Raw genomic sequence first — 15,899 nt, 5'->3', positions numbered from 1 at the left:
ATTATCAATCAGTTTTGAGTGACTTTGGAACAAAACCTCAATCAAGGTCCCTTCACAGTATAATCCTCAATGGAGTGGCAGGCACATCAGCTAGAGTACCATTTGATGCCTGAGTATCACCTTTAGCTGACCGTGTGGGGAAATTTGAATGTCCAACATCCCAACTTGGAATGGAGCAAGACTGGTCGAACCTCCATTAGTACGCATCTTTCTCGGCAGACATATCCTGCTGAGATTAAGATGGCTTGCTGTTCTAACCTAAAGGACCTAACATGGAAAAATCATCTGGAGATATGAACATAATATTTTTGCCTAGATCATCTTAAACTATGCTTACACAGTTGGGGTATTGCACTATAAGATTGCAAATATTTTGAAAATGAGAAGAAAGAAAGACTTGCAATTACATAGTGCCTTTCATGACCACCGGACATCTCAAAGCGCTTTAGAGTCAATGAAGTACTTTTTGAAATGTGGTTACTGTTGTAATGTGGGAAATGTGGCAGCCAATTTGCGCACAAGCCAGCTCCTACAAACAGTAATGTGATAATGACCAGATAATCTGTTTTTGTTACGTTGATTGAGGGATAAATATTGGCCAGGACACTGGGGATAACTCTCCTGATCTTCATCAAAATAGGGCCATAGAATCTTTTACGCCCACTTGAGAGAGCAGATGGGGCCTTGGTTTAACATCCCATCCGAAAGATGGCACCTCCGACAGTGCAGCACTCCCTCATCACTGCACTGGAGTGTCAGCCTAGATTTTTTTTTTGTGCTCAAGTCCCTGGAGTGGGACTTGAACCCACAACCTTCTGACTCAGGAGAGAGTGCTATCCACTGAGCTAAAGTGTTGGTAAGGGTTTTGGCATGGCTGGGAGTGAGGCAGGGGCGAAGCAGGGCAATATTGCAGAGGGGAAAGTATGTGGTCCGAGTCACAGATGGGATACAGTGCCTTATGACTGAAAGTGACCTTCGAGGGGAAGAAAAAAAACCTGCAACGCTGCCCATTCACATACACGGTGTGTATGCACAGGAAACAACTTATAAAGTGTTTAGAATGTTTCTTTAATTCACTTTCCTTCAGTTGGACGCCACACAGCAGCCAGGTAGGGGGGCAAAGGAACTCTACACAGTGCTAGGTGGCCGACAACAGACGGTTTAGTTGCCCACCATTTTATTTTTAATGCATACGAACGAGGGTCCAAATCTGAGCATTCGAACTTTATGGGGACTCTCAGATTAGCCGGAGTGCGAGGAACATTAGCTGAGTTTAGGTTGTTTAGCATTGCAAAAATAAAATGTATTGAGTGGAATTAGCACACATTGAGCATCCTTTTTGCAATTCTAAATTAGGTTTTATTGTTTTCTAAACAGCTGCAGAAAACATTTATATAAAAAAAAGAATATAAATCAACTATAGTGACTTGAGTAATTATATAGTGAAGCAAAAATCATTTGTGCCAAAATCCTTGTGAATCCTCATTGGGCTTAGTTTCTCGATTATGACTCTTCATTATTTACTGCAGATGAAAATTAAGACTTAGTCATCACAACTGCTCCTTCACTAACAGGGTTAAGACAGACAATATCTTTCGGTCCTGTAAGAAACTCAATAAATTGCCATTATGCTATAAACCTTTGTTTTTCTGTATTTATAAAAAAAAAAGTTATGCCCTGTGGCACAACATTTGCTGTGGGTGTGTAAAAATCTAGTCATGCTAACTTAATGTAATCCATCAAATAATCCAGAACATTAATCTGAATATTCCCAATACCAGCTGAAGGTGATAATTTGATTATAAGAGAAGGCTGACTTTGTTAAAGTTATGCAAAAGCAACTGATTATGGACCATGGAAATTCAGATAAGCTTAAAAGGACTGCATCTTAAAATAGCCATAGTATCTAGTTGTAGAATCTGTGTTTAATAAAATAATGTAACACTAACTAGAATCATTGGAATGAGGAGTGTCAGGGCTGCATTCTACAGGTTAAATATTGGAGCCATCCATTCTTCTATATATTCTAGACCTCTGTGTTGGATTAAAATGATTGTTGATTGCTGTGTCATAAATCAGTTATCAGTACTGAAGCTGCCTTTTCAACGCTTTTTGTGGGAATGGCGTTCCAGCCTATAAAGTGCATTTTAATTTTTTTTTAATACACCAAGGAATGCACTTTCTAATCATAGAAGTCTTTTCACAAGCACACATGGAGACTAAATTTCCACTACCCTATCTGCTTTTGGGGCTATCTTAATTTATTTGCTGCCTCTACACAATGAAAATCTTTAAAGGTCAAGTGCCTTACTACTGAAGTAAGACAGTAAATTCAGATTAGTGCAGCTCGTTTGTGATTGGATTTGTTGTTTTTCTACCAGCCAGCATTTTTAGATTGTGGGTGATTTGGTAGAGAATATTGGTGGATTTCACCCCCATGACTGGATCAGAATCAAGACAGAAAGAACTTGCATTTGTGTAGCACCTTTCACAACCATGGGACGTCCCAAAGCACTTTACAGCCAGTTAGATATTTTTAAAGTGTAGTCGCTGTTGTAATGTAGGGAATCGTGGCAGCCAATTTGTGCACAAAAAGGTCCTACAAAAACAGCCCTGAGATAATGACCAGATAATTTGTTTGCGATGTTGGTTGGGTGACAAATACTGGTGAGGACACTGGGGAGAACTTGCCTGCTCTTCTTTGAAATAGTGCCATGTGGATATTTTATGTCTAGTTGAGAGGGAAGATTGAACCTCAGTGTAACATCTCATCTTCACTGCCTCTACTGCATTGAAGTATTTGCTTAGATTATGTGCTCAGATCTTGAGTGGTGCTTGAATCCATAACCTTCTGCCTTAGAGGAGAACGTGCTACTGCTGAGCCAAGGTTGATGCTAGGAATGCCTTAATAGCTGCAAGATCAAGTCTAGATCCCATAACTTATGTTATGGGACAGTTTGGGAGAATTACTGTATATCGTAGAGGTTAATCTGTGAAATGTATGTGTTGCAAGCACTGTTTCATTACCATGCCTTTGTTGATTCAATAAAAGTATCAATATATTTTACCTTTTTATTCTGATTCTTTGGGGCCAGTATTTAATAGATCTCCTGTGGTGTTGCTCATGATAAATTACTGAATGAATTGGTTTACAAACAATGGGGCATTATCAGGAAAATGTGAAGTGTTACTGGAAGTATGAGTCTTAACAGGAAGTGTGTGTTGTGTAAATAAGCCTTCAATGTATTGGATAGTTAATATAAAAGGTGAACCCATTGGTACTTAACATCCTTCACTACATTTTAAAAAAAAAACCTTAGATCAATTGCAAGCAATGATGTCTTGTAATCTGTGAGCTCCCTCCTATACTTTGGGAATGCTTCTATAATAGTTTTTAGTATTACAAGTCAAGTACACGCAGGTAAAACTGAATTGACTGATTAGAAGTAAGCACTGTGTAGGTATAATTGGTTTTGCATACAATGTCATAACTTTATAGAAAGAATTGTATAATTTTTTTGATTGTATTTTAATTATGCTAATAAGAATTTTCTTTGCAATAGCCCCCTCCACAGATCTATGATAAACAATTGGAGGAGAGAGAACACACTATAGAAGAATGGAAAGGTAAATGTTCATATACTGTACTTGAGATCAACTGAAATACCAATAATTATGTTTTAGTGTATTGCACTGAAATTTCATTTTTCTTCTGTTTTATAAAAAAGGAAACAAATAGTTCTCTAATTTTCCTACATATATTGGTTAAACATCAAACTAGTTCTGCATTAAGTTAAAACCCTGTTTAAAATTACTTAAATCACTTCTATATCATGAAGAGAAATCTGAAGGATGAATCAGCATTAAAAATTAGAGTAGATAATTTTCAAGGTGAAGGAAGAGATCTTAGAGATTTGTTTAAATTCTCTGCCTGTCTTGGACAAAAACATAATTTAATGCATTACTGTTAACACTGAGTCATAACCCAACTTTAAAACTTAAAACTATTAAGATTCATCAATTCAATCAATACATTTCCAATGTTGTCACTAGGATTTAAATTAAGGTGCAATAGGCATGAAAGATTTCTTTCCTTGTTCACGGGGTGATTCAACACTTAGTAATGCAGTTAGATTCAAGAATGATGACACTTGGGCTCTCCTCTCATTTCTAACTGCGTGGTCATCCATTGTCACTCAATTGCTTCAAGTTTAAGGTATCCTGTTCCAGTCCACAGTGCCCGTCTGCTGAGCTGAGCTTCCAGGACTGTACTTTCAGTGCACCGTTGGCTTCTCTTTTGGCATATTGGGTCCTGGACAGAAATCCCTTTTTTTTTTTTTCCCTGCCAATTTCCATTCTGCTCTGCATTCTTGCTGCTGAATGATCTTTGCCTTCTGCTTGCTTCCTGTGGATGCTTACTCATTTTTCTGAACTCCTCCATCATCCTTCATGACTGGGCTTGACTGACTCCTGAAGCTCCTACTGGCTCCTGTTTCTGATTGTGTGTGCTCCTCACCTCTCTACAGCTGTTCCTCAGGTTAGCTTCTTCATCTGCACTGATCCCATGGATTTATGTTCACCCTCCCCTGACTCCTCGCTCATCTGCTGGTGCGCACTGCTAACACTAAAGGCCATTCTGTGCTTCCACTGGACCAACCTCTACGGGCTCACAGTTGACTCTCCACTCCTCGACACTCTGTTTCCACTGGACAACCTCTGGCAACGCACCCACTGATACACTCACCCTGGAACAGCTCTTGGATTCACTTTCTCCACAACTATCTCTGAACCTGGACATTGGTTTGTTAATGCTCATAAGCTGACTCCATCCTGTCTACAAGTCAACTTCATCCTACCACTGGACTTCAGACTTTAAATGTATTTTCTCTCTCATATTGTTTTTTTCTTGTCCTCTATTTATAATCAGGACATGTCTCCCATGCCTATGTAACTTGAATTCCTTCTGTGTTCATTCGTGTGCACATTTTGACTGTGGCTCTGGACCAGGCCCATTATTTCTACTTTTTTTTTTCTCGGACACTTTTCAAGTCCTTGTCCCCTTTCTGTCAGTTAGTCATATTTTTTTTAATTTCTCCCCATTGTGTTAATTTGGCCCCTCCCAATGCATCGTCGCTCCTGCTGCTGTGCCAAGCTTGAATTACCCTTGGATATGTTTACTGCTACCCTTTTGGTCTCTGTACTTAAGAAAGGATATACAGGAAACTTTTGTTTATCCGGATACTAATGTAACGGAAAACCCACCGTAACGGAATTTTAAATAACTGTTACACACGTGAATATCTCGCTTACTTCAACTATCACAAACATGAACAGGCTGTTCAATTACACACACATTGACGCAGACGTGGACTCCTTTCTCTCTTTTCAACTGTCACATGCATTGAAAGCAGTTCAAGCAGTCGGGTGTACAATTTAAAATGTCTTGTGACAGCACTAAAACAAAGTATTGAGCATTCAGCAGAAATTAGAAATAATAAAGAAGTCTGAAGCTGGCAGAAGTGTGCGTACTTTGATGGACGAATATGAAGTTGGATCATCAACAATTTACGATATCAAGAAGCAAAAGAAAGATTTAGAAAGTTTCACCGATGCTTCTGAATCTTCCGTCAAGGCAATGTCAAGAATTTGCGAAAGTCGAAGCTTGACAAACTAGACCAAGTGCTTTATGAATGGTTTTGTTTGAAACGGTCTGAAGGTGTGGCAATTTCAGGGCCAATGATTACAGCAAAGGCCAAGGACATCAAGGTGAAAATGAATAGCTGAAGTGCATTTTCTCAGAGGGCTGGCTCACACGTTTTAAGCAGCACCACAGCATTCGCCAGCTGGATGTATCGGGCGAGAAAAAAAATCAGACAATGAGGCCGCACAGAACTATTCAAGAACATTTGCTGAAATGGTGCAGGAAGTGAAATTTACTGCAGATCAAATATACAACGTCGATGAGACTGGCTTACTATGGAGGTGTTTGCCAACTGCTACGTTGGCTGCAGCAGGAGAGAAGGAAGCTGCAGGCTTTAAAATGAATGAGAGGTCAACAATCTTGAATTGTGCCAATGCCTCTGGAGAACATAGACTTCCACTTTTAATGATTGGCAAATCAAGGAAACTACATGCTTTAAAAGGAATTGCTGCTCATTTACCAGTTAGCTATGAGGCCCAGGAAAGTGCGTGGATGGACAAGGACATATTCATGGAATGGTTTTCAACAGAATTTGTCCCCCAAGCTCGAGAAAGCGAATAAAATAGGCAAACCTAATGGAAAGTGTATGCTGCTTCTGGACAATTGCAGAGCACACACGCATGAATCAAAATTAGTGTCTAGTTATGGCAACATCTTCCCTGCTATCTGCCCCCCAATGTGACCTCGATCATTCAACCTATGGAAAACTTCCAAGTGGCACTATAGGAATAACTTCATGTGCAAATTGATTAATAACGATCAATCAATCTGATTTCCAGAGAGCATACAATATTAAAGATGCCATCTATGCATGCTTGTTGGCATGGAGAGAAGTTAAAAACGCTACATTGAAGAGGTGTTGCTGCAAGTTGTGGCCCAATGTCCTATTCGAAGACAGTGCTTCTGATGACGAAGAATTCAAAGGTTTTTATGTACGGGCTAATAAACGGGCTATAAAAGAAATCGTGGAGATTGTCAGCAGTGCACACAAAACAAACTCACTTAAATCCCGAGCAGAAGATGACATTGCTAAGTGAACAGATGTAACACAAGTTCCTCGTCAGTGTAAGTTTATGGGCATAGTCACCAATAATGACACATCTGACGAAGAGATGAGCGATTCAGACAATGAAATTGAAGAAAAACAAAAAAAGACTTGGACATGCGCTGAAGAAGCAATGAAATATGTCGCTGGTTTCTTTGAGGAAAATTCTCATTTTACTTCTCTCGAGGTTCTGCAAACTCATCATCCAAAACATTTTAATTTAAAATTTCAATTCATTTAAACAAGCAGAAATAAGATCGCTATTTTAAAAATCAATCTCCATTTTAACAATAAAATAATTTTTAATTTCGAAACGTTATGAATCAATTTTCATTTATTTTATTACGTTCACGTTCAAATAACGGAACCACCACGAAGATTTAGTTCATATCCCCTTCAAATATTAGCTTTAAAATGTAAGCTTGCCCTATCGGAGAATTCGTTACCCGGAATTGCAGAATCTCCGAGCGATCCGGATAAACAAGAGTTTCCTGTACTTTCATTGGAGGCTGTTCAGAGAAGGGTTGATTCTGGAGATGAGAGGGTTGACTTATGAGGAAAGGTTGAGTAGGTTGGGCCTCTGCTCATTGGAATTCAGAAGAATGAGAGGTGATCTTATCGAAACGTGTAAGATTGAGGGGGCTTGACAAGGTGGATGCAGTGAGGATATTTCCACTCATATGGGAAACTAGAACTAGGGGGCATAGTCTCAGAATAAGGGGCTGCCCATTTAAAACAGAGTTGAGGAATTTCTTCTGAGGGTTGTAAATCTGTGGAATTCTCTGCCCCAGAGAGCTGTGGAGGCTGAATCATTGAATATATTTAAGGCAGAGATAGACATAACCCTTTATTCCCCTTATTGCTTAAAAATATATGAGGTGCGGGCAGAGAAGTGGAGCTGAGTCCATGATTAGCTCAGCCATGATCTTATTAAATGGCAGAGCAGACTGAAGGGGCCAAATGGCCAACTCCTGCTCCTATTTCTTATGTTCTTTGTGCCTTGGCATTCTCTGGAGAGACCACGGAGGCACTGAAACTGCCTCCTTATTAGCAACAACCCCAAACGCTCCATGCTCTTTTGCTGACCATGCTGCTCACCACACACGCTCGCTAACTTCCTTCCTGTCCCACTCGCCCACCTTCCTCCTGTCCCACTCACCCCCACCTATTGGTGCCTTTTCGGCCTTTGCCAGTGAATTAACATTTATGGCCCATTTCCACATTTCTCTCTGGAATGTCTGTTCACTCGCAAACAACACCCTTGCCAAGTATGGCTTTTTTGTGGACATTTGCATTGATTTCCTTGTTTTGAAGGCAAATTGGCTCACAGGTAGTGGCACCTTTCCCCTTATTCCTGCTTGGCGATACTTTCCACCACCTGACCTGCCCAAACACTATGATGGCAGTGTGGTCTTACTACCAATTCACACACTGTTCATTCACCCTATTCATCTGGCACCTTCTCCTTCAAGCACCTCCACTTGTATCATCCCTCTCGCCTCTCCTTTTAAAATGTTCCTTCTCTACCACAGCCCCGAGCCCCATCCAAGTTTCTCCCAAAGAGATCCTCACTTTTCTTTCTTTAGCCTCTGTAGTGTGACTCCTTCTCAGTGATTTCAATCTCCAGCTAAACTCATTTTGCTCTCTTTCCTCTTATTTCACTGCCCACCTGTCTTCCCTAAACTTTTCCCTTCATGTAAATGCTCTGACCCATATTCATAGCCACCCCATTGATAATGCCATCTCTTAGTTTTTCTACTTCCATAGTCTCAATCACAGACCAAGCCATGTCTGACCACTTCCTTGTATCCCTCACCACTCACTTCCCCTTTTGAAACTTACTTCCTTTTATGTCTGCCCATAGAAATAGATCTACCTCAGGTCACATACAACTGCACTTTCAAGCTCCAAACTGGCTACCCTTTGGCCTTCTATTTACGATACTTGTGCGGGTATTAACTTGTGCAGTTTGGGTGGAGATAAGGAATAATAAGGGGAAAAAGTCGCTGATGGGCATAGTCTATAGGCATTCTAACAGTAGCTATACTGTTGGACGGAGTATAAATCAAGAAATAATGGAAGCATGTAAAAAAGGAATGGTAATAATCATGGGTGATTTTAACCTTATTGATTAGACAAAGCAAATTGGCCATGGTAGCCTTGAGGAAGAGTTCATAGAGTGTATCCGGGATAGTTTTCTTGAACAGTACGTTGCAGAACCAACCAGGGAGCAGGCTATCTTAGATGTGATACTGTGTAATGAGACAGGATTAATAAACTATCTCCTAGTAAAGAATCCTCTAGGTTTGAGTGACCATAATATGGTTGAACTTCAAATTCAGTTGGAGAGTGAGTAAGTTGTATCTCAAACCAGCGTCCTAAGCTTAAATAAAAGAGAATACAAAGGTATGAAGGCAGAGTTGGCTAAAGTGGACTGGGAAAATAGTCTAAAATATGGGACGGTTGATTAGCAGTGGCAAAAATTTAAGGAGATATTTCATAACTCGCAACAAAAATATATCCCAATGAGAAGGAAAGACTAAGAGAAGTGATAATGATTGTGGCTATCTAAGGAAATAAGGGATGGTATCAAATTGAAAATCAGGGCATACAGTGTGGCCAAGACTAAACTGGGAGGTCAGAGGATTGGGAAACTTTTAAAAGCCAGCAAAGAATGACTAAAACAATAATAGAGGGAAGATAGATTATGAAAAAAAACTAGCACCAAATATAAAAACAGATGGTAAGAGTTTCTACAGATACATAAAAAGGAAAAGAATGGCTAAAGTAAATGTTGGTCCCCTAGAGGATGAGACTGGGGAATTAATAATGGGAATAGGGAAATGGCAGCGACATTAAACAAATATTTTGCATCGGTCTTCATGGTAGAAGACACTAAAAACATCCCAATAGTGGGTAATCGAAGGGCTATAGGGAGGGAGGAACTAAATACAATCACTATCACTAAAGAAGTAGTACTCGGTAAAATATTGGGACTAAAGGCAGACAAGTCCCCTGGACCTGATGGCTTACATCCTCGGGTCTTAAAAGAAGTAACTGCTGAGATAGTGGATGCATTGGTTGTAATCTACCAAAATTCCCTGGATTCTGGGGAGGTCCCAGCAGATTGGAAAACCACATATGTAACACCTCTATTTAAAAAAAGGAGGCAGATAGAAAGCAGGAAACTGTAAATCAGTTAGCCCAATGTCTGTCGTTGGGAAAATGCTGGAGTCCATTATTAAGGAAGCAGTAGCAGGACATTTGGAAAAGCATAATTCAATCAAGCAGAGTCAGCATAGTTTTATGAAAGGGAAATCATATTTGACAAATTTACTGGAGTTCTTTGAGGATGTAAACAGCAGGTTGGCTAAGGGGGAACCAGTGGATGTGGTGTATTTGGATTTCCAGAAGGCATTCGATAAGGTGCCTCATAAAAGGTTACTACACAAGATGAAAGTTCACAGGGTTGGGGGTAATCTATTAGCATGGATAGAGGATTGGCTAACTAACAGAAAAGAGAGTCTGGATAAACTGGTCAGTTTCCGGTTGGCAAACTAACTAGTGGGGTGCCGCAGGGAACGGTGCTGGGGCCTCAACTATTTACAATCTATATTAATGACTTGGATGAAGGGACTAAGTATAAAGTAGCCAAGTTTGCTGATTTTTAAAAAAGGGTGGGAAAGCAAATTGTGAGGAGGGCACAAAAAACCTGCAAAGGGATATAGGCAGGCTAAGTGAGTGGGCAAAAATTTGGCAGATGGAGTATCATGTGGGAAAATGTGAGGTTTCCCACTTTAGCAGAAAAAAATAGAAAAGCAAATTAGAATTTAAACGGAGAAAAATTGCAAAGTGCTGCAGTACAGAGGGACCTGGGGGTCCTTGTGCATGAAACACAAAGTTAATATGCTGGTACAGCAAGTAATCTGAAAGGCAAATGGAATGTTGGCCTTTATTGCAAGGGGGATAGAGTATAAAAGCAGAGAAGTCCTGCTACACCTGTACAGGGTATTGGTGAAACCACAACTAGAATACTGCGTACAGTTTTGGTCTCCCTATTTAAGGAAGGATATACTTGCATTTCGCTAGGCTGTTAACTAGGTTGATTCCGGAGATGATGGGGTTGACTTATGAAGAAAGGTTGAGTAAGTTGGGCCTGCACTCATTAGAGTTCAGAAGAATACGAGGTGATCTTATTGAAACATAGAAGATAATGAGGGGGCTCGACAAGGTGGATGCAGAGAGGATATTTCCACTCATAGGGGAAACTAAAACTAGGGGACATTGTCTCAGAATAAGGGGCCGCCCATTTAAAACTGAGATGAGGAGGAATTTCTTCTCAGGGTTGTAAATCTATGGAATTCTCTGTTGAGGAGGCTGGGTCATTGAATATATTTAAGGCAGAGATGGACAGATTTTTTTAAGGGAATAAAGGATTATGGGGAACGGGCAGGGAAATGGAGCTGAATTGATGATCAGCTCAGCCATGATATTCAATGGCGGAGCAGGCTCGAGGGGCCAAATGGCCTACTCCTGCTCCTATTTCTTATGTTCTTATTACTCTGGCCAATCAGTCCCTCCACTCCACCTTTTGTTTTACTGGGGGCAAGGGTATCAATCATTCTCTCCCATCCCAGTCTAACCCCAGCTTCGTTCCCACAAGCCCAAGGGGCATAGACTTGAGTGGATCTGGCACACAACTGGTTTAGCCATCCATTGCCAGATGTGGCTGAATTACATCAGGCACTATTGGGCCTCACTTTGCTTTTGTCAAAGCCACCAACTACTCTAGGATCATCCAATGGAGCAAAGATGTATCTCGGCTTTTTTCCACTCCCAAGTGTTTTCTTGAACTCTGTCTCACCAACAACGTGCGAGGAGCTCATTGACGACTTTGTCACTAAGGTTTAGACCATCAATTTGGCTACCTCTACCACTTCCTCTCCTTCCCCTGCCATAGCCCAAATTCTGTATCTTTCTCTAGTTTCTCTTCGAGCACATCTTGTCAATGAAACACACCTTCTGTGACCCTATTCCCACTAAACTGCTGACCACCCAACTTTTCTTCCTGGTTCCCATGCAAACTGACATAGTAAATGATTCCTCTCATGTACTATCCCCCTCCCTTTCAAAATAACTGGCCTCACCCCCTTCTCAAAAAAGCCACCTCCCTCTCCTTTTAAGGCTCTGTACAAAACCCACTTCTTTGACCAAGTTTTTGGTCAGCCCTGTTTTAATACCTTTTTTCTTTGGGTGGCATCCATTTTTATCTGATTACACCTCTATTAACTGACTTGGGATGTTTTTCTTCATGCAAGTTGTTGTTATAGATGTAGGCTTTCCAAAGTACTTTTCTGTCTGGAAAGCTATTTCAGCATTTTGAACTGTATAACACTGGGGTCAAGTATAAGTGACAATTTGATATGATAAAATGATTTCACAGAGTTTGGCAGAGCATTGAAGTATACATGTTCAGTGTGCTGTTTTAAGCCCTGACTCAGATTGGTTCCAATATGGCTAGTGACCTCATTGGAAATTATGGAGATGAATTTCATTGCTGTTTCCAGTGCAGTAACTACATAGAAACGAATTCAAAAAAGAAAACTGGTGGAAGTGATTTTGTCGCTTCTGCACCTTTTTAAATCGCTTCCCCCAGTTTCTGCAATCATTTTGGACCTTCCTGCGTACTGCTTGCCGAGCCCCTTTGGGGCTTATTTATACACCAGCCAGTGACACCACAGACTAAAATGTCCTGTTTTTGTGTCCCAATTTCACTCTGGGTAACTTGCACCCAAATGAGAGTTAGTCATTTAATTCAGGCAGAAATGAGGGCCTTTGAAGAATGCCTGAACTTTTCTTACTGATTACTGGCTTCTGAAAATGTGTTTTTTTTTCCTTTGTACTTACTAAGACCTACACTTCATTTTGACGTAGTGCTACTGTCTTGCCCAACCAAATATTTTTGGACCCCTGACCCTCCCACACAGTGAGATTGACTCATGGGCAGGTGTGGATTTTTCCGTATTCTGTCATGGAGGAATAGGAAGAGCAGCCTTATTTGGAGAGAAGAATCTGGCAGCATGGCAGAAGGCTGCAGACTGTCTTCCCCCACAGAATCTATAGGCAGCACAGGGTCAATTTGACCTAATTTGTACAGTTGATTAATTGGAGAAAGGACAATCTAAAGATGAACATTTTTCCCTGCCAGTTATTCACTTAGTTGTGCATGGCTGGTATGTAGCTCCAGATGGGGTTGCCATTGTGATCCATGTGGATACAGATGCTCTGGAAATTAGCTTTCCTTGGAAATTGTGTCCCTGTATCCATGCTCTACTTTCAAAGAGTACTCTGTTTTGTGGATAGATCTCATACCTCCTTTAGCATCAGTTTTGAAGGTCCTCCTGAAGGAAAATAGCGTTGGTGTTATGAATGTGAATGATCTTTCTATATCTTCACCATCTTCTGGTTGAACTTTTTATGATTCTATAAGCCACCCTTACGAGTTGGTTATACTTTTTGTGCATGTTTTTCCTGTTTGGTTTAAGTTGATGTGACCAATAGTTTATGTATTGGTATTTTTTTAATTTTGTGCTGCATTGCATGAGCTGATTTATATTGGCCTTCCGTTTGGACCAGTTCTTAAATTTTTAGGAATTAGAAGGCTACTCCTGTAAGTGGGCCTTCACTTCCCATAAATCAGTGTGTGATTTTATACACAATATCCAGCATTACCGAGGGATTGAACAGAAACCCTTGTAATTGTACTGGCTAATTGGAACTGACAGAAGCACTTGTATTCACCTAACTTTCAAAGAAGAATAAATGTGCTATCAACTCTTCTCTTGGATACAAAAGTAATATGTGACAATTTGTTAACTCTTTAGTAATACTATAAACCTAAACCAAAGTTATAAGTGAGGTTTCCTCTAAGGACCAGACTCTTCAGTCTTTATTTCAATGGGCTTAGGCAAAGTGGAAGCAAACTGTCTGACACCCTTTAATACCCTTTGAAGTAGAATATGGCAAACAGGAAATTAAAAAGGTGTCCGCCACAGCTGAACAAAGCTTATCAAATTAAATTGAGTCTATAAATTTTCTCTCTCCTCCCACTCTTCCCCCTCTCTTGATATACTACAATAAGTGAATTGTTTTAGTAACCTAGGAGATAAACATACTCAGTAGATTATCTGACATTACTTATCATTTCTGTTTCAGATAAATTTGGCCATTCAACCTGGAGTGCTCCTTTTAAACATCTAATTGGGAATATTTCTTTATCCCTTCCATGTTTCATGAAAAATATGAAATCTAGCTGTTATAGAAGAAAATCTACTTTCCCGTATTCTCTGTATATGTAAACAAATTCTATCTTTCAAATAGCCATATGTTTTGGCAGAAAAATAGGCACTCCAATTTTCATGTAGATGAGACCTACATTTTTGGATTGGAGAAAGCTATTTTCAGTTAATTTAAATATGTGCCAACTAGTATTTGTGTTGATACTCCAATTAACATAATTAATGTACGATGAGTTTTTGTTTTGCCCAATGTCATTGTAACTGCAATTTAAGGACGTTATTATTAATCTTTTGTTTCAGAACTGATCTATAAAGAAGTTGTGGATTGGGAAGAGAGGAATAAGAATGGTGTTATTAAGGAACATCCCTTACCCTCAGGTTGGTGGTTACTTTTGGTTTTTAGTTCTAATAAATTCTCTCTTATTTGGTATCTGGTTGTGGGCAAGACTATTTATCGTGCCTCCATAGTTACCTTGAGAAAGTGCTGCAGTTTATTTTTGCAAGTTTCACTTCAAAGGACATTAAGATTGCATGGACTTTAGTAAAGCCATTGACAAGGTTTTCATTGGGAGATTACTAGAGAAGATTAATGGGCATGGAACTAGGGAATAGATAGCACATTGGATTAAAAATTGGTTAGAAGAGAGACTAGCGCGTAAAGGTTAAGGGCAGTTTTTCCACGTGGTTGCCGATAGGTTGTGATGCCCTGCAGTGTTCATTCTGAGGCCACTTCTGTTCTCTTTGGATATCAATAATTTGGATATAGACCAAGAGGGAGTGGTGTCAAATTTACAAATTATAACAAATTAGGAGGTATAGTTAATTCTTCAAAAGACCAAAGGAAGCTGCAGTGGGATAATAAAATGGGGGGGGGGAAATAGGCTAAAAAAAATGGATTTCAATGTCCGTAAGTGTGAAGTGATGCATTTTGTTAAAAGAAATAACAGCATTAAAACAGAAGTAGCCTTGGTGCTGGGGAAGAGCAGAGGGATGAGAGGGTGCAGGTACAGGGCACATCAGAGGCAGCATCTTGGAGATTGACAAGGCCTTTTTTTATTTAAAAAGCAAATTTTAGGTTTTATCACGAGATAATGGCCCTGAAATTGCAGTCGGCGGCGTAGCTAAGGAGTACACTGCCGTGCTTCCAAACTAAATCCGCACTTAGCTGGTGCGAAGCCCCAAACAATAACTTGCTTTGAAATGCTGCAGAGTTGTGCGTAGTTTAATAGCCCACCGATCCCAGGGGCGCACCATTGTGCATAAGCGTACCTTGAATCATGTGGGGCAGTGCTCCGTTCACAAGCCAATCAGGAAACATAGAAAGCACCATTTGACGAATAAACTTTAAAGGAATCAATTGGAATCCACACTACAGCGGAGTTGTACATAGCAACCTGACAGGCACACTATAAATATTAGCTGGCCTTCACTTAGATTTATTTTTCGTTCAACACACATTTTCTTGCAAGCTTACATCAATACAATGGCCCTGATGTAATTTTTGCATTCTTCCCCCCCCCCCCCCACCAACCTTGCGCTGTGCAAATAGTCTCCTGCATCTGTTTACACCAGCCGTAAAACTTTCCAGCATAATTGATGCGCAGTTGGTGGGCAATTAGCCCAACTTTTCACCAGTGAAGATTTAAAATTGCAAAGGCAGTATGATGGCGTACTGAGTGTATGCCGTCATAACAACTTCAAATTCAGGGCCATGGAATGTAAAATCTAAGAGATAATGATGGCCATACGGCCTTCGAGCCTGCTGCGCCATTCAATGCGATCATGGCTGATCCGATCATGGACTCAGTTCCACCTCCCTGCCTGCTCCCCCATAACCCCTTATTCCCTTATCATT

At 40.2% G+C, this 15,899-nt stretch overlaps 1 protein-coding gene across 9 annotated transcripts in view; it reads left to right on the top strand.

Moving 5' to 3' along the window:
* The window catches only part of LOC139262947 (mitogen-activated protein kinase 9), a 70,529-nt gene that overhangs the window by 36,695 nt on the left and 17,935 nt on the right, over positions 1-15,899 (top strand). For 8 of the 9 annotated variants that reach the window (XM_070878294.1, XM_070878299.1, XM_070878297.1 and 5 more), the window contains 2 exons: positions 3,564-3,627; positions 14,345-14,422. In XM_070878294.1, coding sequence (XP_070734395.1) covers positions 3,564-3,627; positions 14,345-14,422 — 142 coding nt within the window. Of the gene's footprint in view, positions 752-3,563; positions 3,628-14,344; positions 14,423-15,899 lie in introns of those variants that run through there. The other variant, XM_070878300.1, reaches the window with a different exon arrangement.

This window comes from Pristiophorus japonicus, chromosome 4 (assembly GCF_044704955.1).
Source record: "Pristiophorus japonicus isolate sPriJap1 chromosome 4, sPriJap1.hap1, whole genome shotgun sequence".
In the NCBI taxonomy this organism is placed as follows: domain Eukaryota; kingdom Metazoa; phylum Chordata; class Chondrichthyes; family Pristiophoridae; genus Pristiophorus; species Pristiophorus japonicus.
This window is presented reverse-complemented; position numbering and strand designations above follow the sequence as displayed.